Raw genomic sequence first — 25606 nt, 5'->3', positions numbered from 1 at the left:
GTCTACACCAGTCATCTTGGGTGTACTGTAGATGTCTATGTAAGAACTGTAGAAAGAACTTTCTGATTTGTCATTGTCAGCAAAATACATTAGAACGGATATCTTATTTGTGTCACAAATCTGCCTGTGGCTGAGGAGGTAGCTTATCATGCTTTTCATCAGGTAATCCTGTCAGGAGCTCCTGGTATATGTGTGGCTGTTTCAGCCTTCGCAGCCCAGAATCTGGTATGTTCTGAGTTAAAGTGTCGTCTTACTTCAATGGAGTCCCGGAAGTTGTTTTTTATTAAAGATGCTCTTATGAAAGTTCACTGCTCTTTGTCACTAACCCTAGCTCCCAGGTGACAAGTGACATTTCTGCAAAATGAAATTTTCACTTGGGTGAACCACCACCTTTACTAGGGGCGTAGCTTGGTCAGTAAGACTGGGGGTGTGAGTTTCAGAGTTTCCGACAATCACGCTGGCATATCATGTTAATCATTGTATGAACATCAGTGTATGAGGTGGGCTTAAGGGCCAGTGGAAAGGGAAAGGAGTGCGGTTTCTGAGGGATACTTAAAAGACAGTATTTTTTTAACACAGTATTTTTTTTAAATAACCTTGTTTTAAGACCTTCAAAGCAGAGACGAGGATATATGGTTGTGTTTTTATTTGATTGAGTATTTCAAAATCCCAGTTGAAATCCAACAGACACCTTATCTTACTCGACTGAAAGCTCCTCTGCCGATTTATTTGTTAAAAAATTAATTTATTGGGGGGTTGTAATATTCCAAACTTCCCACCCTCCCCCCACCGAAGCTACGCCGCTGACCTTTACTTTAAAATCCACTTTCACTCGGACAATAGATAACTGAGACAGAGATGGCCTTCTTCCAATTCTAAACCCGGAGTTATATTTGGACTGCACCGCAACTTAAGGGATGCGAATGAGTGAGCCCTCTTGAACTGGCATAAATATTTATTTTTCACATGTAGGAATGCAAATATTTTAAAAGTGTGTCTGTCTTTGCCGGTGATAACCACCCAACTGGTGCTGTCAATCAATAGCTTACTGTTGCCTTTTGGATTGTATATCAAGCATCTCACTATCGCTTTCTTATGAACCACACTAGTGGCTCTTGTCGAATGTTTCTCATCAAAATTTAATTTTTTCTGCATTTAAAATAAATTAATAACATTTATTCTGTCCTGTTTAGCTGCTGGTTCACATGCCATATTCCCCGGCATTTTATCATTTACAAATGCTGCCTGAATTGTCATCCTGGTGGTTCAGTTGTCATCCCAGCTGCGGCCCCTCCGTAATGGCAAAGGAGTGTTGCCCCACTGCTCAGGGCCAGCAGATGAAAAATAAAATGATTATAAAACAATTTTATTATCATTTTATTTTTCACTGACTGAGCCGATGCTAATCTAGGGCGGGGCCAGGCCATCCTCTATGCCTATGGACTGTGGCAGGGAGGAGGAGTAGTGGGCACTTGTAAGTGTGCATGTCAGTTTGGCCGATCTTGAGCTGGCCAAACTGACATGCGCACTTATATTTCTCCAACCCAGCTGTGTTGCACAGCTGGGCGGAGAAAAGGCATAGGCTCCTTGTCCCTAAGCGAGCATCAAATCAGCCAGCTCAGGCTAATCCCGACGCTTCTCTAATGCTTGGTACTAGCATGAAAGCAGCGTCTGGATTGGGTGGGGAGTTGGGGAGCCTGTGTTGGTTGGCCAATGGAGTGCTGGAAGCAGAGGAGCACAGAGGCGGGCAGCAGTATCAGCGGCAGGTAAGTCTTTTTTTTATTATTAACCCCCGTGCTGGCCACCGCTTTTTCATGGCAGCAGCTGCTACGGGATCATCCTAGTGCACACTTTGGGCCCCCTGCCTACTCATAGTGCCACCTTAAGGTAAAAGGATGACTTAGCAGAATTCAGACCGGAATTCAGGAACCTAAGACCTCTCTCATTATCTAACATCAGAGAAGTCCTTGTGAGGTTTCTAAAGGGAAAATCTGTATCCTGGGGTCACTTTAGATACAGACTTCTGACTTGGAGTGCAGCTGCTCCAGTCTTCAAGTTAATGCCAGTCTCTCGCGCCAACTGTGGCACAACCAGTTTTCCCTCCGCTCTAGCCTCAACATTCTGTGATGACCTCACAGGCTTTCTGCAGTTTCTGGATGGGTCTAGAATGTTCAACCGAATAAAAGTACACCCATCATTCACACAGAGCTATCCCAGTCCAAATATAAACACCCATCCAATTCAAACCAAGAAACTGGCCTGTATGCACGACAGCCCCATTCTATTCCTACCAAGCACCTCCATGACAGAGATAACTGGACTGCAAGCCTTCTTGATGCTACACGTGGGCTTTGTGCCTGCGTTATTTGAGCGAGCCATCGATAACATTATAGATTTACTTTGTCGATAGGTCTGCATGGCCTTCGGTTAAGAAGATGTGGGTATACTTTCTGGTTCTTGCAAAGGCCGGATAGGAGGGCCTTTACCAGGTTGCTGTGAAGAGGTCTGAGAAAGAATAGAGGGATAATGAGGGGTGATGGGTGGACCTTAGAGTGACAGCAATGAGGGAGATGGCAGTGAGTTAAGCTGCAGTGTTTTGTATGGCCTGATGTTTTTTTGTAAATACTTTAATCCGTGTTAACATTGATCGGAGGGGTGGGCGGTACCTTTTCTGTATGTTGGATTGAAGGTCTGTAAAATACTGTCCGTTGGGAGAAAAAAATCTGTTTTAAATATAAAATAATTAGGTACTTATCAACCAATACTGAACTGTGGATACAAACACTGATAAAAATTAGTCATAAATATAAAAGTCTGGCAACAGTGGTGCATAGGACAATACCACTGTCTGCGGTGGATACATTGAAAAGTAATTAGCTCTACGGTGGCAAAGAGCTTTAGGTGCATATGTTCCCATTGGGTTGACTAGTATCTTTGAGGAATAATCTTACACAATCGAAGAGGACCAGCATGCGTGTTGGGTATTTACTGACCCTTGAAAATTATTTTTATTCTGTCTGAGGAGTGTTGTAGAATCATGTCTGTCCCTACTGCAGCACTGTATTAAAATATGTGCTTAAATTAAATTATTTGTATGTGATTCAGCCCCAATCAAAGAGTGCTCTGTTGACAATCAAACTTTGACCAACTGTCCAAGAAGTGGAAATAGGGCCGCTTGCGCAGCGCTTCCCAAGGAGTAGTGGATCATCATGACACTGGGAAGTAACGTATGTCCCCACTCTGCTGGAAGACACTGGACGGAACTAGCTAAGTTTAGGAGTCAAAATGAGACCCTTAATGGCGGCTTTTTACTGTCTTTTCACCTGTACGGATTTCTAAGTTGTTAAAGCTATTGCAATTCATCCAGGATGAGTTAAGGACATTTGGGGTGGGCTATGAAAGGTCAATCCAGTGAAATATAGGCTTAAAACAGAATGTATTGGACTCTGAATATTTTCCCCTGTATCTTGCTGTACAGAGAACATTTGTGTAGATCTGTGCTTCTGAGGTTTCCTTGCATGTTTTTTGCATACTCTGTTTGACTTTCAGATTTCCGATGACTTTTTTTTTCCCGGTTTTATTTAGATCAGGGGTCCCCAAACCGGTCCTGGAGGGCCGGATCCATGCCAGATTTTTAAAATTACTACATGTATCTCAATGGGGATATCCAAAAAATCTGGCATGGATCCGGCCCTCCAGGACCGGTTTGGAGACCCCTGATTTAGATGATAGATTTCTATATATCTATTGCGTTTTTTATGCCATAGGTTTAAAGATTCAATCATTGAACCAGTTGGTTACGTAGAACTTTATCTTATTGTGGCTATAGAGTTGTCTGCCTTCAGGGTAATGGTTGATGTGTCCATAATATGATCATCCAAAAATCCCCACTAAAGCATATGGTGTCCCTCAAGTGAATAAAATGAAATGTACTTCACCCTCAAAATAAGGAATCAAACACAATTAGGGAATGCAGATTGCGTAAATGCGGTCATATATCAGTGTCACTATAAAGCATCAGTGCCTCCATTTTTCTCAGTGTGTACATAATATAGCATTGTAGCCTGTAGCCAGGGGCTATCACAGTTGTTAAAGGCCCTCTCCAGAGTTACAGACCTGAGTAATGCATGTTAGAGAATATACTGGGAGATCCATAAATGGAGACCTATCTCTGGTGGATGCACTCTTTCGATACAAGGTTGTGTTAGTGCACTGGCTCTGGTATCCTTTGTGTTCTCCACTTTGTGGCTGTGGGCTCAGCATGCACAGGACTCGGGCATTGTCCAGTGCCCTAACAATGCGCTGCGTAATATTCCTGAACAGCGTCCACCCACTGGAGTGTTCTCTTCTGTGTTATTTAGCAATAGGAGAAAAATGCCAGCTGCAGCTCGACGTCAAAAGGCCTCTGACACAGGGATCACACAGGGATGCTTCTCCACTCAGCCACAATATATGATGATGTGATCTGTTTGTGTCTGGGAAGGTCCTAAGAACCGTCACCTGTGCATTATGAGCATGTTAATTACATGCCTGGCTTTTGCTGTTCCACAAACAGCAGTCAGTACAGGACCCATTATTTGCAGGAATTATGTCATACCTGTGAATTATTTTATATATGACACTGAAAAGAAATGGTTCTCATGAATTATGGAATTGAGATAGTGGTAAACCTAAAGGTGGTGTTTACTCGAAACATAAAAAATACACAGCGGTGAAGTTAATATTTATTGTGAGTCACTAGAGCCATCTTGGCCTGCTGCAGACAGTCACAAAACAATCTGCCTTTGTCCTTGTGGTTTATTATTTTGCCACAAGAACCCTCAAAGACACTGAGGAACCATAACGCACTGTAACTATTGTGAGTCTCCCATAACGCACTGTAACTATTCTCAGAATCCTCTTTCGTTTTTGAACTCAGTAGGGGTTTTTGAAATACATTACCTAGAAGGGCTGCCAAACAAATTTACTTAATGAGGTTTTGAATCTTTAATGGTCTCTTTCTCACTCGCTCTCTGTCCTTTCTGTTTCTTATTCCCATCTCACCCCGTTGCTTTCCCTACCTTGCTTTTACCTCTTTCTCTACCCTTACCATTCTCTCCTACATCCTTTCTTTCTCTGTCTCTCCCTCACTCTCTCTCCATTTCCTTTTCTCGTTCTCACTCTTGAGCACTTTTTCTTTTGCGTGCTTTCTTTCCCTGAGTTTACCTCTTTATTTATGTATTCCTTTCTTGTCATTCCCAAATATAGGGACCTTAAGATTTTCTCCTAAAATTATATACTAACCAATGTTCTATGGAGCCTTAAAATTTCCTGAAATAACTTCATTTAAAGGAGTTTTATGGTTCTGATCCAAAACTTAAGAACCACTGAAACTCCCGAGGCAAAGCACACGACATTGCAGATTATATCGCGAATGACATCATCGATGACGTTACTGGTAACATCATGGGGGACATCACTAAGAGCATTATTCGTGAAATCTTTCACAGATGGCAGCGAATTTAAAAGAAACCCTGGTGGTCCCCACAGATAGTCTAAAGGCTGCGATTACATGTACAGCCACCTGGGGCCCTATTATGTGAAGGGCGCACTTTCCCTGTTTGTGCCCAGGGCCCCTTAAAACAGGCGCTCTGGGAGCAAACAGGGAAAGTTGCCCTATTACATGGAATGTCATAGGGCGCACTGGCCTGGGGGCAGTGCATATAAGTGAAAAACGCAGTAGCTGCTCCATGTTTTCACAGTGCAGGCGGCAACCCACCTGCACTTTTAGAGGGGATTAGAGATTCCCTTGCAAGCAGGTGCAGTCAGTGACTGCACCCGCCTGCAAGGGGATGTCTGGGGGATCCATAGGACCCCATTTGCTCCCTCCAGAGTGCAATTCTCAGGGGGCACCCTGACTGCGCCACCTTTTCGTTGGTGCACTGTCAGTTCGCCTACTGAGAGCTTCTTTGCCTCTGCGCACGCTCTGTATTATGGCGTTGGTGCGCAGGCAAAGGGATTCCCTCATGTGCATGGGGCTCGCCCCCATGCAAATGAGGGAACGTCCTCTGAAGATAGCGCTGGCGCATTATGTACGCAAGAGCTATCGGTATTAGAGAAGGGGACGCACTATAATCTGCAGCCCCTTATGTAATACCAAAGTGCCCCAGGGGCGTGCAAAGCAGGTGCAAACACCAATTGTGCCCTCGGGGCACCTTCTGTATTAGAGCCCCAGATGTCCTCACAGAGACCTTGGGGTGATGACTAGAGGCCGTTTCCCTGAGAGTTTACAGGTACTTATCAGACATTACATGAAGTCTGGAGCGCGAGAAGAGTGGTCGAACTGTGGGCTATTAACATACGCTAATGGCTCTATCTGCATTGACTGATGTATTGATCTATTGTTAATGACAGCTCAGCCAACTGGCTGACCGACCTGACCATGGGACCTGCATATGGAGTGGTGTGGCTCACTGGTTAGAGGCGGCAGTCCCCAAAGCAGAGGTCGGCCCGGGACCAGGGTTCGATTCCCGACGCGGCAGGGTCTTGGGCCATGGTCAGCGGACTCGATAATTCTCGCCTCGGTGCCTACTCCAACCATGGGTCCCACTCAGCAACTCTGGGCAATAGCTTGCTTAATCTCTACTAACGGCCCCATCAGCGCCGGGGATGCTTGTCTTCACCTTGGAGATGCCCAGGAGGGACCATCTCACAGGGAAAGCCAGGATGGGTTCCCCAGTGGTATGCAGCGCCGGGACGCCCCTTTGCTGGGGCAGCTGTGCGCTTTACAAGTATACGACATTTAACATATGAGCTGCTGCAAACCATGACGCAGTCAGTCTAGGTTCTCTTTCACCATGAAGACAGGAGGACAGTCTTGCAAAGTGGGTGCTGAGCTATGTGAGGGAGCATAGGACCTGAAATCAGGCCTGTGAGATATGTACTTAAGGAGCTCAAAGACATTAGGTCAGGACATTCATTGAGAGGCCTGAGAGAGATGTGTGAGTGTGAAAGGGCAGAGGCCTAGGATTCAATGGGCTTTCTTTCAGAACGTTTAATATTAATGAAATAAAACACAACAAGAACAAGTTAATGTACATTGTTATTTTCTTTATTTGTCAATTATACTGACATACACTAATGCAAAAAAAGAAAATGGGGAATCCTGGGTAGTTCACAAGCTTTAGGTGGAGAGCTCTCATATGCTCTCCATATGTCTAATGTTTGTCTGTGTTTTGGATTTTTTTTTCAATAGTGAAATTGCCCACTTTTGTTGTCTGACGTGTAGTGAGTGGTGTTTCTTAGTTCTTTGTGGGACATTTTGTGGATCTGATTTCCAAACCTTTATATGCACCTAATTGGAACTTAGGTGCACAGAAAATCAATAATGATAATAATTACTTCACCTGATTCATAGAATCAGTATTTTTCAGAATTGTATAGTCAAAATAGTTTTTACGATGGTTACGCTCTAGTGTCTGTAACATATCTGCTTTACAAGACACACACAAGACACACACATTCACATCTGCTAGCATAGTATGAGGTAAATGTAGACCTATGGGTTTGAAAAGGGCATATGCACAAATATTTTCAGGTAGTTTACCACCTGGAAAATGCACTCAGATATGAAATGACTTGGGACAGGGAAGGTGCACACATTTGATGGGGTGATGAGGAAAGGGGTTTCTTCACAGGGATTTTTCCCTATTAGTGGAAAAAAATTAAAAAGGACACGTGAAAATGCAAATGTTCACCTGATTTATCTATGCAGATTTCCCACAGTGTTGAAAATATATAATGTTTGCTCAGTGGGAAGAGTCATTGAAAATCCTACATTTCCAGGAGTTCTCTCGTAATTCTCTGTGAATCCACAGCAAGTCGGAAACCGACTCCAAACAAAAGTAAACTAAAAGGGGGAGACTTTGTATGCCCTGTTCTGTTACTGCTTTGTTACATACTGGTACTGCATGTATTTTACACCCTCTTGCATATACCAGATGCTGGTGTGTGTTGTTCTTCTCTGAGGTCTTTCTCTCCAAGTATGAAAGATGCATCTCTGGCCTGCACGTTCCTACCAGCCGCAATTTTCTTTGCAGCCTCATTTTGTTGGCCTATTTACTTAGGTGTAATGTTCATTGCTCTGTGCTTTATGCTTTCTTGTCAGAGCCCTTACTAGCTGATGTTTAACCCCACCTTGGAGACAAGGAACCTTGGCACAGCCCAAACCATTTGTATAGGTTTTTCCATTTTTTGTATTTTATCCCTTCTTTTATGGCTTTAGAAGGCACTTGAAATGTTTACTACTTCTAACAGGGGAGAGATACAGACTGGTAGTATTGACAGAGGGCTGTTCATTTTCCTTGATATTTTCTATAGTTCTTGCTCTTAAACAACACCCAGTGTCTTGTTACTCAGTGCAAATCTGCTAACATTATAATACCTGCTTAATAGTCGTTTATATTTTTCACTAAGCATAGAGAGAGGACTAAGTTCTCCAAAATGTAGGGCTGATCTTTTCCATCAGTCAGACACCTCTAATCTCCCGCTATTCTTTGTATTTTGCTAATGTTTGATGACTGGCATGGGAAGAGGACTACAGTGTCTGTTTTAGGAGTTGGGCGCACTGTAGCAACTTGTTATAATAGTCTGGATTAGCGATTCTCAAACCATGCGTCGGGACCCATGAGTTGGTCACAAGCTTATTTTTGGTGGGTACTAAAAGTCCTGGTTTGTATGCAAGTAATATTTTAAAATGATAAGGCCTGCTATTGCACCAGTGCATAGGTGCTGAAAAATGTTCCTAAATCCCTATATCTCAATGCTACTAAGTCCAGTTTTGAAACAAGCTCTTGCAAGTGTTCCTAAACAGGACTCTCTAAACCTTCCAGTATTTTATGCTGCTGTTTTCTTACTTTGCAAAGCAATTTGAGCAGAGAATGTGTTGACTTTATGTGAGCATACACAACCACACCACTTGTATATGACTCTCACACATAAATTGAGAAATATGGGTGTGGCCTAACGGCCAGACCTGCTGGCTTTGCATCTGGGGAACCAGGTTTGAGTCCTGGCATTGGCTCGCCATCCTTTGATTCTGAGCAAAGCACTTAATCTGCTGTGTTTATAATAACATTAATCTGACCTTGTGCAATGTAAACTGGTGCTCATGTAAAGCGTATATATATTTTATTTTTTGGAATAATGCACCACTGGGCCTTGTTTTAGCACTAAAAAGTATGTGAAGCTTTACCCCATACTCTGCGGCAGAACGGGCTTCTCAAATTTACTAAAATCACCTGTAGCAACACCAAGAGTTTTCAGAAGCTTTGTGATTTTAGTGAATGAATGCCACAGGGCAGCTAGTATCACCCCACCCTGAAAAGTGGCGCAGCTCTAGATTCCAGTGCAGTTCACCATCTTTAATGGCCAGATTGATATCTTGGCCACAGTCTGATATCACAGGGTTTGGTCAAGTTTGTGACGTTTAAAAACATTGCTGTTATTTTATTAAAAGATCACCCTGCCTTATGTTTATCAGAGGTGGGTGGGCTGTGGAAAATTGTCATTCTAACAATTGAGGTGTGTTCTAAAAAGGTTGGGAAGCACGGGTCTGGATTTTAATAGCACTTGTATCAGTCAGTAGTGCACTTTATAAACTAGGCTTGTGTCCTTAGGTAGTACAGTTGTCTTTGATGCTATTGACGGAACCGTTCCGTCATGAGCCCGTTGGCTCATTAGAACGTTCAGCACAGCGCAGGAATCTGCGCTGCGCTGATGTGGTTAAACGTGGTTAATTTATTGTTCTGTTTGATTAAGCCTACTCATATGACTCCATTTGATTTCTTTCTCATTGTTGTGTATCACTCTTAGTATGTGCATTTCAATCAATGCTTTGCTAACATACAACCACTGCTTTGTTTTAGGGATGTGTTAATTTTATGAAGAAAGCTAATGCTGCATCAGTGTCTATAATTGGGTTTAGATGCTTTGAAAGTGCTCTAGGAAGTAATTAGCTCACTTTGCTCTTTTTCAATTAGTGGTGTAAATGAATTAGCTCCTCTAACAAGGTCTGTGACAAGGAATTCTATAATTGTGTTGTTTGATAAATTGCACTCTACATATTATCTAGGGAGAAGGGGTGTTAGTGAACTTTAACGTTCTCAAAAACTAGAGTGCATTCTTTTTTTAAGACCTTGGTATGGTAGGGTAATCTTAGATTGTGTTTTCATGGTTATAATTGTTAATATCGATCATCAGCCACAAATGTAAATATTTTGCTAACCATGTCTGTGGTTAATGATTTAATAATTCTGAAACAAATGTCTGAGCACAGCAGTTGCTGTAATAAGGCTGTGATGACATGGTGTGGGGAAAGTCAGGTTAAAAACTATCTTCTTGCCACACTGACAGTGGTGGCTGGGGTATTGAAGCTTTGAGGCTGTGCCCTTCTGAACTACAAGTCCCATTGACACTATTTAAAGCGCAGCGTATCAGAGCCTGAGTGTCTGCTTTAAGGTTTAACTGGGGGTCAAGTATCCACATACTGATTGGCCAATCCTGCGCATGCGTGCACATACAGAGTAGTGACACCATTACACAGACAATACTTTTTTTTACAGCCCTTAATTTCCAACAAAGAGAGGTTTTGCTGTAGTAGAGTATGGTGTCAATGTAATGAGGCCTATCTGGGAGCTGCTTGGTGAAGCTCTGCGTGATTCATCACAAGTGCTCAACCCTTTTCACTTTCTGTAGTTTAGAGTCTTCTAGTCCAAAGACTGTGTTCAATGTTTGCTGCAGTACTGATGGTGGTGGTAGTAGTGACATTTATTGTAGTAATCAATAGATTGCAATAAAAAACAAAATATCATAATCGGCGCGAATATCAAGTAATGGTTTAAAAACACTGGACATGCATAAGTTAAGATCTATGATAAAAAAGTTGCTAAACTCAGGAGACTAACACTTTATAAACTTTGTCTAAAAATGTAATTAGCCTTATAAATGTGCTATTATCTCTGACACTAAAGCAAAATCTCGAACAGCCTCAACAGTCGATCTTATTTTTGACTTGTTAAAATTCAGGCGTAAATAAATTATTTTTAAATACAAAAGTTTGGGGTTAATGCATACAATGTGCAAAGGGCTGCAGTTGTCTGTCTGCAGCGTCGACAATCAGTTTTTTTCCTTTGAGCCCTGGATTCCATTTCCCTTCAATTTCATAATTAGGAAATCAAATAGTCAAAATCTTAGGAATTTCATTTTAACATAGCCAGTCAGATTTGACCCTAGATATTCTTGACTCTGTGAGGTGAGGGTTTCAGAAACTAAGTCTGTGTGTTTGTATTGATTTGACTTGGTCAAGTCATCGTCCCTCGGTCTGCTGGTTAGAATCCCTCCGAGTCGACTTTTTCGAGTCGATTGGTTTAACTTTGCCAGCGACTCAAGGTCAGGGCAATTATATGTTTCTTGAGCTGTTTTTGAAGATATAACGTTCAGTTCCATATCTTTATAAGATGTTTTCTTAAGTTTCTGATGAAATAAGGATTTCAAAGTTGACAGATCCAATTCAAACTGCTTCTGTAGAGAAGTGATGTTAAAGATTTTAAATTCACTTCTAGCCTTATGACACAGTGCATAGTGGCTGTGAAGAGATAAAAAAGATTATGTACACACTGCATATACGTTTTATTGAGACTGGCTATAACCTTGTTATGTAATGCAAGTAATGCACGAAGTAAGAATGGAATAAGTTTCATGTTCAGTGCTTGCAATGATGGTTTGATTGCTCTGCCACCGAAAAGGTTGCAAAATATATGAATAGATTTTGTGAATGTAGCTGACTTAAGCTTTCTTGTGGATACGTGGTTAGCCATGATAGCTCACTACTTTAGCTCCAAGATAGTTGTATTGTGGCATCTCCTAAAACCCACAATATGGACTTGGTTTTCTGTCCAAAGATCATAATTTTGTTTTTTGACAGATTTGCAATTAGTCCATTCTCTGAATTGAAATCGTTTTGACGCTTTAGTAAGTATTGTAGGCCTTTTGGGACTTGCAACAATATCACCAAGTCGTCGGCATAGACCAAATGTGAAATTCCCATGCCTCCCAGCTTGGGTGGAGTGCCAAGGTCTGATTCAGAAGACTCCATCAAATCAGCGATGTACAAAGAGAATAATAAGGTTGCCAGAATGCTACCTTGTTTGGGGCCATTCTCAGTGCAGAATTTGGACGACAAAACATTGTCGATGTATAACCTCACCTGTAGCCATGTGTCAGTATATAGTTCGATTAAGAAGTGCAATAAGGGAGGGTCAATTGCTCAATTCCCGAGCTTTGCCCATAGTCTTTGCCGCCTCACTTGTTTACTAGAGTACAGAATGCAGATAGTGTCTACATTTGCCATCCTACAAACAATTGGTGATTGGGAGCACTTTTCATCAAAATCAGCTGGGCATTATCTGGGCAAATAAATTCTCCCCGTAGGTGCAACTTCCTCTTCAATAGTTCTTACTCAGCAGCTGCGATGCCCTGTAGACTGCCTGCACACACATAGGTGCTCTGTTCCAGGTAAGTCTTTCAAAGTCTCTGTAGGGCTCTGGGATCTTAAAAGTAGCTTGCGTTCAATAGATTTCCCGAATAAACCTCTTTTAATTGACTAGGAAGATACTGAAATCTGTGGACATCAATATGGATCCCTTATGAGGACAAATCAACTTTTATCTGCCTGAGTTTAGCAGACAATTAAATTTGATATCAGTAATATCTGTTATTTATAGCACTTCGAAATGGCGAAGGTATGAAGTGCAATACAATAGTATCCTGCATACCTGGCCCCATGATGGTAAAGAACACTCCTGAACCCATGTTTTTATTTTACTGCTACCATGGTGCATTTTTGGTCATAATGCACTGCATCATTGCAAGTACATAATGCCTGAGAGGGTAAACTCAGAAGTATTGGAATATTTAATGAGTAGCCCTTCAGAATTGCTTTTGATAGCTTTTTTATGCAATGTAGTTGGGAAATGTCTTGTGAAATGCACCCCGCTTCCTACTAGTTTTCAAAAACATTCCTGGTGCACAGCCAGTATATGCCCCCCCCCCTTTAGAAGTGCTGGTATTTGTTTCTCCCTCACCACTTTAGAATTTCACCAGCCACCACTGCCTAGAGAACATAACAGATCAAGCACCAAAAGGCAGCGTGGTTTTAGGCCCAGGTGCTATAATGAAAAGGTCAAATGTCACCAAAGGTGTACCTTAAAGTAAAGTAGAGGGATGAGGGTATGCCAGAGAAGTTTCTGCTCCAGTAGGGGTCGCCCTGCAGACCGTTTCTAGTGAAAGAGCCGAGGGCCTTGTTGGGGGCCAGGATACAGGGTGGCGTAGGAGCTCCAGTTGGAATCATTTTTTCCTGCAAAAGGTCTTGAATATTTAGAGCAGAAATCCTGGAGTCAAAAACAGCAAATGTATTCTCAAAGAGAGAATAGGACTGATTCACAGATGTTAGAGAAAAATTTATAACATGCATAATGTATACATTTGCGCATTTGCAAGCACATAATTTTCGCTGTTAGACTAATCAGCATACATTTCTCAACAGCTCTTCAATAATCTATGCTCTGCTTTGGATGCTTGTGAAAATAAATGTTTGGATTTGTGCCAATTTCCTAGACATGCATAGCGCATATAGCGTGTAATTCACATTTGGGTACAGTTGGAAAATGCCACCAACTTTCAATATTTGATTTTAGTTTTTCCTTACTTAGAAATTACTAAGCCACTTACATGCTGACCTTTCCTACGCACATGTTGTGCTTAACTTGTTTGGTGCGTGTGAGCACCACTTACTTACACTAGCTGTATTCTGGTGCAAGTTAGTCACTCTGAAATATGTACCAAATGCATTTTAAGCAATTTTATTTCCTTTAAAAAAAATTTGAGGGCGTGACCCTATTTTCCATTGCATTTCCTTGTTCGCTTAATTGAAATTCACCTTTTTACCTCTGTGCTCCAGGAGACACCTACCTTTGTCACTGATAGGGACTATGACTTATACATGATACATCGGTTGTATAAATTGCATTCATGTGACGTAGGTTAGCATGCTTTACTCTCTGTATCTAAGACATATTTGACTTTGTAAATAAAGCATTTTTTATATATGTATAACTTTTGGCCATGCAAGTATCTTTTTAAATCACGCCCTTAGGACAAGAGTAGGGCTTGAGCGTGAAGAGCAGTCAACATCTGGGCAGAAGGAATTGGCCAGGATACCACTATGTTTCTATATCTACTGGCAAGTTATATGTTCTAGTGTCCAAATTTCCTTGTATATATCCACCAGCGAGGTGTCTGGCCTGTCCACCTGCCTGGGCCTGATGGCATTTGTAAGAAAGAAGGTAGTCATTTCCAGTGCCAAATTGCATCCACCCTAGCATTTAGGACAGTGGATAAACAAATACACCAGAGACATGGTCGTTGTAATTCTTCATTGCAAAGCTTTAGATGCAGCCCCTGAAGATTCACACTGATGATGTGTATGCGCACTAATTCATATGCCAGGGTGGCCAAATGCATTTTCTTTGCACCTAGTACACAACTTGAAATGTAGCATCCTTCTGAACGAGATGCACCACACAGCTCCTAGTAAAAATGCTCATTCTAGGAATCTTCTGCTAGAATCAATGGTGATAGAGCCACTGTCAGAGTCAACTGGACTTGAGTGGCAATGCGAGTTCATCAGGAGACGCATTTCTCAGGTTGGGCTAAGAGCTGTGGACTAAAGAGTATCTCAATGCTTATGATAGTCTACGTTAACCCTTTCGCCCACAGATATACATCTATTAGCAGCAGAGATTAACTATTACTTCAGTGATATCAAGACTGAGACAACGTTCGCATTGAAGCTCTTGCACCATCCATATTGTGTCCATCGATTCACCATCAAGCCACAATCCACTATTTCATTCTGTAAATCCAATCATTTCTACTACAAATGGAAAAGTCTGTTTTAACTTCAGTTCTAATTATGCCTGGTCAGTTGGTCCATCAAGTAATACATTTATAAAAGAAGAGAGTGGAGTTGCAGAATGAAGTTTCAAGATAGGTTATCAATAAAGTGTATTGGTGGAAAAAATCTTCATTCTGCACAAACATGAATTTCAATGTTGCGTCTATTAGAGTGAGCGAGGAAGTAGGGGAGGGCATATACCCAAGGTAATAATGTTACCAATAAGCTTATGTTTGTTGGGGAAAGCGCTTGAAAGGCAACAAAGGGGTGGGTGACCTGCAGGGTCCATGAAAAGTACAAATATAAAGTTTTTAGACATAGAAGGAGCAACCAGGGTTGGGAGTTGCTGACGAGAGATTATTGTACGTGCACTAGATTCACATTCGTTGCTTGTGAATCATCTCACTCATAAGGACTAGGATGAGGAAGAGCCCTGTCGAAGCAATGTTGTCTATCTTGAGATGTGTAAGTAGCGCATGCCACACTCAAACAAGCAGAGAAGCAGCCGGTAGGCTTGGCTTTCTTCAACCTTTGTGTGAGATCAGGATTATGTAAAGATACTTGCTGCAAAGAACATTATTGTTAAAGAAGTTATGTAGCTCACAAGTAATTTGATCACACGTCTTGTAATATTTCTGCTCAGGGTCACTTTACAGTTCTAGAGGTGATTATGACTGACTTTGATATTCATGTCCTTTAAAGAATGATCAGAAAATAGCTGAAGATTAAGCAGAGTCCAGGGATTAAGCAGAGTCCAGGGATTAAGCAGAGTCCAGGGATTAAGCAGAGTCCAGGGATTAAGCAGAGTCCAGGGTGATCATCCAGGCAAGGCCTGGAAAAGCTACGAGTCGATGTGCTTAACTGTCGCCAAGATTCGTCTAACAGTTTATTGCAACAAATGTAGCCGTTTTTCAAACATTTTTGCAAATGTGACACTACGAACAGTATCAAAACTATCATTGAAAAACAAACAACCCAAATACATGTGACTTTCTCTGCTCTCAGGAACCATAGCCCAAGCACATATCAAGGATTGACACATATGATGTCAGAAAAATACAGTTGTCATAATTGTATCCACTTCCCACAGTATTAAATGTAATGAATAGTATGTGACACTAGGAGAGGTAGAGCTCTCTTTGGCTAGACCAAGTACTGTGCTGTCAGGGGATTTGCTCAGTATCAGCAGCATTTATTGATGCTGTGTTTCCTCACCCTACAGGGCAGCAAAGGGCACTACAGGTACCACTGGCAGAGCCACAATGTCAAGCACAGCGGCGTGGACGACATGGTCCTGCTTTCGAAAATCACAGAAGACGCCATCGTGGAAAACTTGAAGAAACGCTACATGGATGACTACATTTTTGTATCCTTTCTTGGCTGGTCACTGCATGGTACCATTAACTCGGGGAAGAATGGTAATGTACATACAATAATATTAATGTCTTACAATTAAATCACACATGTATTAGCATGCACTTGTTTTCTTTAACTTATTTTATTGCAAAAAACTTACTTCACTTCTCTTGTGGTAAGGGGTTGATTTTTTGTCAGTCCTTAGAATATGTGAACCAATGCTTCCTAGTCACAGAGAATTTGTCTGTGTGACATTCAATTCCACCAATTGTAGCTCATCTATCTGATCACAGAGTGGGACCAAGCCTATGAAAATCAGTACTAATGGTGTCCATGGGCTCAAGATAGCCACTAACCCATGAGACTTAATAAAGCTTAAAACCATCTAAGATGGGTTGTGTGAGCCATAGCTTTCGGGCCACACTGCCAAGTGTGGGTCTGTTCCAAGATACATCTTCAGAGGGGATGCCAAAGGACTCCCTCACAGCTCCTTCAGCTGTCCCTGAATACTTTCTAGTAAGGCTCCCAGTTTCCCATTTGTATTGATTGTTGCCTCAATACTCAGAACACAGTCTGTTTCCTGGTCTACATTTAATTTTAATGACGGAAAAATACAGAAATATGGTTTCCTTTTGATTGTGTCTCCATGCAGTCATTCACGATCACCATATCAGTAGCTAAACACACTGACTGCAGAGGGAGCTAAAATGGATGAGGTTTCCTAATGAGGAGTAGAGGGCTTTAAATATGCATGCGTGAATAGTACTGTAATGCTGATGTTATCAGGTGAGTGTGCTGTTTTATTGTATCACAGTGCTTAGCACACTAATACCATATTGGTATGTGCATGCACTTACCAATTAAATAAATGTGGAATTACAGTAATTGCAACTTGATTTTTTCCACAGGGTGAAAAAGGCACATGGCTCAATACCTCCCAATAATAAAAGCGTATTAATAAACATGAACTAAAAATTGTCAAGCTTTTAATTCTTAATGGCCTCATGTTCTCTCTCATTCATATAGGTACCTTCTCTGTTGGGCAGTAGAATGTCAAATGCTTGATTGGCAGCACAGGGAGCTTTCCCTACTGGGGTTGCTAATGTAGTATGACAGGAGTTAATGCCCATTATCCTCTCATCACATCAGTTAAAGCTGCGCTTTCCCCAAAAAAACAAATGAGGGGGGTCGAAGGGGAATATTTAACGACCACGGTAGCTCAAACCACTATGCCTATTGAAAAAACAAACAAGAGTTACCTGGTCCACATGATTGCTTGTGTGTTGTGTCGCGCAAAAAAGACCATTAGACCAACATGTCACCGCTATGATAACGCTGGGTTGGAAAAAAATCCCATCAGCCCACCATTATGGTGGAGTATCGTCATGTGGGATACATATCATAAACCCAAATCTCTCCCAGAGCACCTGGTAATGATGCGGAGATGGATTTTGAAAACACTTTTCCAGACCACAGTGTTTCAAGAGTGGGACTGATGGAGTGCAGTGCTAGTGAATAAGAAAAAGAAAGTGAGGTGTAAATAAAATTGGCTCCTGAGACAAAAAATATGTTTATTAGATATTATCCCAGGGTCAAGGGTTAAAAGCAACGCCTAATAGTCTTAAAGAATGACTATATAACGGCGCAGTGCATTAGGGTCAACATGTTTCAGCTTATATGGACAATGAGTCCAAGCTTTCTTCAGGACCAGATAATATAAAGCGACTGCAATTTGTGAGAACTAAGTGCATTAACAATATGGATTAATCCTACCAGAATGTTCTCTGGTGTTTATCCAATTAATCGTTATACTCCCAGCATTCTGTGGGAGATTGCCTCACCTCACCCGGCACCCACTCGGGAAGAAGGAGGCCCCGCTCTGTCCGTCGGTACCTCTATGACCAGCGTCCGAGCAGGAGTGGAGGTCACCTATTAGAAGTAGTTCTGCTTGACCAGGGTGGTGCACTACCTGACTCCGTCTGTTCTTTTATATACAAGTATTTACTTTACATCAATCAGTAGTGTGTGCTGTCTGACTCATAAAAATGGAAGAAACACTTAGAGGGAAAAAGTTCATTTACAGATGGTGCCACAACCAGGGTGCCAGGGGTCCCAGAATCAAACTCTCCAACCGCCTGAATGGACATTAAAGACACCGATAATTGCGGTGCATTGGGCCTCGACACCACTACTCCTGCTGCACTAATAACAGTTCTGCCCCAGGCTGGTGGAGTTAACACGTCATAGGAGAGACAACCTCTTCTGTGCCTCGAATATTCTTAAGGCACCTTTATCTTTGCAAGTCTTCCCACTAAGTCTGCTCTACATGCATATGCATGCACGCATTTCACGCCAGAGAAAGCATGACCATTATTCCTTAGTTATAAACCTCAGATGGTGCACCCCGAATAGAACGGGGATACTATGCTCTTGTTGACATGTTGGTAAAATTCTCAAAGAGTTTATGTGGCCAATGAAGATACTGCTGAGGTAGGAAGTTTTGAGGATTTGTGAGTGTTCACAAATGTATTTTCTTTTTAATGACTACATTAGGCTAATTTTATTCCTCTTTGGTAATGTTCTCCTGGGTAAGGCCCGTCGGTTATTGTTTTGTAATTCACCAATATAGTTGTTTCGTTTACTAACACTGCGTCAGATGTCTCGAGCAGACGTGTTAGCATTGATTCCAGTGATAATCAACCTATCTAATCTAATGCTAATCGATTCTTCCCTGTTCCTGATACTTCCCAGTGTCCGCATGGTTCCAGCATCCATTTATTAAACCCCTGCCCTCCTGTTTGCTGAGAGGAAAAAGGTTCCTTTTCACGATTTCACACTGGAGCTTGATGTAGTGAGTCACCCGGCCCCCACGTGGGGACCCCTGACCCGGATGATGCATGCAACCCTCGGAGCCGGGTGGAACGCGGATATATATAAAAGGGCGCGAGACCGCTTGGGGTCTTCGGTCCATAAAGGATTACTGCATGTGCTTCAGTGTGTGACCTGCACTCCTCGAACCAGGCCCACCCTTGCAGCAGCTCAACACACTTAGGACAGTGGAAGGGTGTTAATTCCTGAGCACTTGAACACAAGTGCTGCAGACTTGGAGTTAGAGATTAACACTTTGACAAAAAAAGAAACTATATTTACTGTAGTTTAAAGGGACATACATTTTTTGTAAAGGGGGAAATTACGTTTTGCTAAAAAGGGCGAATGGTTGCATCTCATTGGGGAGAGGAGTTGGCCTAATGGCTAGGGCGCTCGACTAGGGAACTCGGTTCGAGTCTCGGCAATGACACTGAACATCCTGTGATTCTGGACAAACCACTTAATCTCCCTGTGCCTAACAAAAATGAATGTGTCCCCATGTAATGCAACTGGTGCTATGTAAAGCACTCCGATACCCGATTCGGGTCAAGTTTGCGCCATATAAAAAACTCTATAAAATCTCTTAGCTGTAATCTGGCAATCTCTCCTGCTCCTACGTGGAGCACCTCACTGCCGGAGTGGTTGTTTCCATGTGGCCCAGTGCACAGGAACATCAGTCCCAATTTTAGCTGGTGCTTTTCACATCCTATAAGATAACCTTTTACTCCTGAACAAGGGCTGTAGACACAAGAACAGCCTGGCACCAACCAACCCTTACCTTCACCATGCTTCCCTCAGCCACAATCAATCAATCAATCAATCAATTAAGTAATTTGTAGAGCGCGCTACTCACCCTTTAGGGTCTCAAGGCGCTGGGAGGGAAGGGAGTCGCTACTGATTGAATAGCCAGGTCTTCAGTTGTTTCCTGAAGGAGAGATGGTCCTGGGTCATCCGTAGGGGCGTGGGGAGGGAGTTCCATGTCTTGGCCGCCAGGTAGGAGAAGGATCTTCCTCCGGCGGTGGCTTTGCGAATTCGTGGGACGGCGGCGAGAGCGAGGCTAGCGGATCGGAGCTGGCGGGTGGGTGTGTAGAATGTGAGGTGGCTGTTGAGGTATTTGGGGCCCATGTCGTGGAGAGCCTTGTGTGCGGACGGGGAGCCAGTGCAGGTCTTTCAGATGGGCAGAGATGTGGCTGTGACGGGGGATGTCCAGGATGAGTCGTGCAGAGGCTTTCTGTATGCACTGGAGTCTTTTCTGGAGTTTGGCTGTGGTTCCAGCATAGAGGGTGTTCCCATAGTCCAGTCGGCTGGTGACGAGGGCCTGGGTGACCGTCTTCCTGGTGTCGGTGGGGATCCACCGGAAGATCTTTCGGAGCATGTGCAGGGTGTTGAAACAGGATGCCGAGACGGCGTTGACTTCCTTGGTCATCGTGAGGGATGAGTCCAGGATGAAGCCCAGGTTGCGTGCATGGTCCGTGGGCTTGGGGTGGTGCCCAGCTCAGAGGGCCACCAGGAGTCGTCCCAGGCAGAGGGGGATGGTCCCAGGATGAGGACTTCCGTCTTGTCTGAGTTCAGTTTCAGACGGCTGAGCTTCATCCATTCCGCGACGTCTTTCATCCTTTCCTGGAGGCTGGCTCTGGCGGGGTCGTTGGTGAGGGAGAGGATCAGCTGGGTGTCGTCAGCGTAGGAGATGATGTTAAGGTTGTGTTGGTCGTGCGATGGCTGCGAGAGGGCTCATGTAGATGTTGAAGAGGGTGGGGCTGAGCGAGGATCCTTGAGGAACGCCGCAGATGACTTCGGTGGCCGCGGATCGGAAGGGGGGGAGGCGGATGCTCTGAGTTCTTCCATGCGAGGAACGAGATGATCCATTCCAAGGCCGTTCCTTGGATTCCGGTGTTGCTGAGGCACCGTATCAGGGTGCGGTGGCACACGGTGTCGAAGTCTGCTGAGAGGTCCAGGAGGATGAGGGCAGCTGTATCCCCGTTGTCGAGCAGGGATCTGATGTCGTTGATAGCTGCGATGAGGGCGGTTTCGGTGCTGTGTTTTGCTCGGAAGCCGGACTGCGAGGGGTCGAGGGATCAGTTAGTCTCGAGGAAGGTGGAGAGTTGTTTGTTGACGGTCTTCTCGATGACTTTGGCAGGAAAAGGGAGGAGCGAGATGGGGCGGAAGTTCTTGAGGTCCGTGGGGTCCGCAATGGGTTTCTTCAGGAGGGCGCTGAGCTCGGCATGTTTCCAGCTCTCCGGGAAGGTGGCGGATGTGAAGGAGCTGTTGATGAAGTCCCGGAGTTGGGGTGCGATGATGAAGTCGGCTTTGTTGAAGATGTGGTGTGGACAGGGGTCTGTTTGGGAGCCGGAGTGGATGGTGTTCATCATGCGGGTGGTGTCTTCGGTGCTGACTGGGGTCCAGGTGCAGAGGGTGGTGGTGGGGGGCGCTGGTTTGTTGGTAGGGTGCGTGGTCTGTTCGCCGAAGCTGTTGTGTATGTCAGTGATCTTGCGGTGAAAGAACGAGGCGAGTTAGTCGCAGAGGTCTTGCGAGGGTGTGATATCGTTGTTGCAGGCGCTGGCGTTGGAGAGCTCTTTAACGATGCTGAAGAGTTCCTTGCTGTTGTGGGTGTTGTTGTCCAGTCGTTCTTTGAATGTTGTCCTTTTGGTGGTGCGGATCAGCTGGTGGTGTTGGCGGGTGGCGTACTTGAGGGCTGTCTTGTTTTCTGCTGTCTGGTCGCGGCGCCAGGCTTTCTCGAGTGTGCAGCAGGTTTTCTTGGAGTTTTTGAGGTCGTTGGTGAACCACAAAGTTTTCTTGCTGCCGGGTCTGCTGGGAGGGTTCTTCAGTGGTGCAAGGTCATTGGCGCAATAGAACCAGACATGCCAACTTGTGAAACTTTTTCACTGTGTGAGGAGGGGACGGGGCCTCAGAGGGAGCGAGGATTGCTGCAGAGCACAGCCTGAAGCACTTTTAAATTCACTCCCTAGAAGGAGCTCCCTCACCCCCTAGCCCCCACATACCCTGCGGCCAGGGCCCAAGTCCTAAAAAAAGAAGTGGGGGGACTAACCTAGTTAGGCGGTATGAAAGGGATATTACGGCGCGCGACATCACAGCGCACAACATCATGGCGCGCAACATCACACATGGCATCACAGGGATTGACATCATAGAATCACAAACCATTACTTTACAGGAAGTGGCATCATCACAGGAAGTGACATCAGATCTAAAGCCCTCACATATATGTTTAGCAGGTCTATCATGTGTATGTTGGAGCTCATTGCGAGGATAATGGTATAGTGAGCTATGGAAAATGTTATGTGACTTCTACACCTTCTACACCTTGCAATCCCCCAGTTTTATGTAACACATCCTGTACATTCGTTTACAAATGTATATAATTCATTGTACATGTACTATGCACGTGTTGATGTAAAGCGCTCTGACACCCTGCATTGGAATGAGTAGGGCTATACAAGAAAAAATAGTGGTGCTTAAATAATACCAATGCCTCCTCAGGGGAAGTAAGCTCTATATAAATGCAATTTGTTTTGTGTAAATACTGGGAAAGACCAACACATCTGATATTATTACAGTGCATGCATATCTCCTAAACAGGGACCGAACAAAGTGAAAAGCTACCTCTCTTAAGTGTATGTGAAGTGCTAACAATGTGTGAGCCTTTGTTTTCCCTCTGCTGCATTTGCCTCTAGGTGAGAGGCTCCTGACTGCTGCCAGCCAGGAGACTCGAACAAAAGGAGGCCTGATGACTCTTCAAATTCAGCCTTTGTTATGGCCCAGCAGGAGTCTAAAATAAGAAGGCACTGTCCCGGCCTGCACACTGTTGCTTTTTGCAGATGAAAAGCATACAACGTGCAGGCGCTGCTGAAAGTGTCCCGGTGTTTGGAAAGTATAGGAGTTCAGCATATTATTCAGTGGGCCCACATTCGTGGCAGGGTGCACAGCGTTCACCCTGTGAAAATAGTGGGTGGACGCAGTCCACCCACATGTACCCCTGACTTGTGCCGTGCCTGCGCCAAAGACAAAAAAGCTCTTGAAGCTGCTGCCGTTGTCCTGGAGAGGTTTCACACCTAGTAATAGACATCGGCTGAGCAGAACCTCCAAGCAATTAGCTGAAAGCCTGCTCTGCAGTGGTTGCCAGTTAATGGTGTGGCCACTGTGTGATATCGGCTCCTCACCGGGGGTGATCGAGTGATGGGAGCTGAAATCGTGTGCCAGACAGTGGCACTGTGAGAGTTGAAAGGTTTGATAGAAACTTCCCTGATACCAGACACCCACCCCTGCCCCATAACCTGCCTTGTCCCCCTCCCTCCCCGCCTTATTTAGCACCTGTTCCGATCATGTGGCAAATGGGAGTAGAACAGTCTTGGAATCAGGAATAAGATGCGGTAAATGACACAGTAGTACTGTATCATTGCAGCAACCTTAGCATGGTGCAGGGGAGAACTTACCGACCAGAGTCAGTAGCTCCAGCTGCCTGCACCGTGCATCTGGTAAGGAGCACTGTAGTAGCACTGGACGTCTATACACGGTTTATCTGTGCCACAGGACCCTACTGCCCCTGCAGTACAGGAGGGGGGGCAACCCTTCTGAGGACCCCAGCCATCAATGGGGGGCTCCCATTCAGCCCAATGCCAATGAATATCTGTGAGATATGGAGGAGTCAAGGTTCCCTATCGCATTCTGCAGAGGGCCCCATCATTTTGCGCTACCCTTTGCTGTGCCAAGTATGTTGATTGTCTGCCCCTTCTAATTCTCATGGACAGGAGTGTCTACCCTGACTCGAGCCCTAGTACTAACATATCTATGGGAGGGGCTTTTAAGCTGTCTCTAGCAAGACCTAATAAAGAAACGGATTAGTTACATCGGTAGTGTTCAGTTCAGTAGATCTTTATTTCGATGATTAAAAACCATCATAAAAATGCATTATACAAAATACATTAATTACATTTCTGAACCGTACATCATTAAAAAGGAAAGTTAAAACATTTAAAACATATGGCAGTATGTGCATCATTACTCAGTCTCTTGTGTTTCTTAATCTTACTGCTATTTTTAGAAAATTCGTAATAGAGCACAAAGTACGCATATCACTAGCCTTTTGCAAAAAAAGTAGGGCAGTCTTAGCTTGACGGAGTTTTGCCTCTTTTAAGATATCAACAAGAAATCTACGATGGGGAGTTTGATAAACAGAACACAAAACTACAAAATGAAGGGTGTCCTGCGGAGACCTTTTGTCGCATCCGCAGGGACCCTTCTGCTCAATTGTTATAGTAAAACCTGATGGATAGGCTAAAATATTATGTAACAAATTGAGCCTAAAACGACACATTAAAAATCTGTCCTGCTGGTTATACATTAAAAATAAATAGGGCTCCATGCCCTCTCCATTACTCACTAGACGGTGTGCCACAACCGATCTTTTTGCTGAGTCGGAGCTTAATCTAGCCGATTCAAATTTTACATCGGTAGTGAATCGAGCTAGGATTTCCTGCCTCTATTTTACTCTGAATTTGGTACCTGTTTCTGCTTTTAAGGGTCCTTTCTGTACATTCTCTGCTGTTTCCATCTATAATGCTAGCTCTTCTGTTAATCATACACATTCTTGAATTTAAATCCAGGTACAGTTCTAAAAGCAAATCTAGTTCTTGCTTTAATTACCTTTCATTGCATATTTTATTTGCTGCTCTTGTCAATTTTCCCTTTCAGTTTAATTAAGCAGACTCTTATTTTTTACATCAGATCCATATGGATTTGGACATGACATGTTGAAAGCTTCTTCTTCCGGTTACATTGATTTTGCCATCCATGTAACATGGAACATAAATTATGCCACCTTCTTGCCTAGAGCTAATCTGCGTTTGTTCACTTTAACGTTTCACGTTTTAGATGGCTGCATAATATATATTTATACATGCCTTAAATCACGCTTTTCAGAAAAACCATAGAATATTGAACAATGTGTGCATTCAGAAATATAAAGTGCAAGTTTAATACAGATCACCTATTCTTCGCAGGATTGGTTTGTCTGTTGCCCTCCCTGGGTATGGGTTGAACCTTTTGCGCTATGCTGCATATAGATTCCCTTGTAGGCGCTGCAGGGCTCTCTGAGACAAGAAAAGGTCTATATATACACAGAAGGGGCCTGAGGAGATTTGGAAGACCAACAAGGGCAAACTCCCCAGTCAAGTAACTCAATGCATACAGGGCCCTCGGGTCTAGTGACGGGCGAAACTGCAAAAATGGGGACTAATTTACAGGGGGGGGTGTCTCCTTTAAGGATGGTTTCCCTCACCCACCAAAGGTGGCATGCTCCTTCATTGGGAATCCTCCTCGCACCATGAAGCCTAGTCATGGTGCGGGCTACAACCCCCTCGCTGCGAGCGAGTA

The 25606-nt window shown here is 43.7% G+C and overlaps 1 protein-coding gene across 2 annotated transcripts in view; it reads left to right on the top strand.

Annotated features, from left to right (window-relative positions):
* MYO1E (myosin IE) overlaps window positions 1-25606 on the top strand; it is a 635008-nt gene that overhangs the window by 213708 nt on the left and 395694 nt on the right. For both annotated transcript variants that reach the window (XM_086959387.1, XM_086959385.1), the window contains exon 2: window positions 16215-16358. In XM_086959387.1, coding sequence (XP_086815513.1) covers window positions 16215-16358 — 144 coding nt within the window. The remainder of the gene's footprint in view (window positions 1-16214; window positions 16359-25606) is intronic.

This window comes from Lissotriton vulgaris, chromosome 2_2 (assembly GCF_964263255.1).
Source record: "Lissotriton vulgaris chromosome 2_2, aLisVul1.2, whole genome shotgun sequence".
NCBI lineage: Eukaryota > Metazoa > Chordata > Amphibia > Caudata > Salamandridae > Lissotriton > Lissotriton vulgaris.
This window is presented reverse-complemented; position numbering and strand designations above follow the sequence as displayed.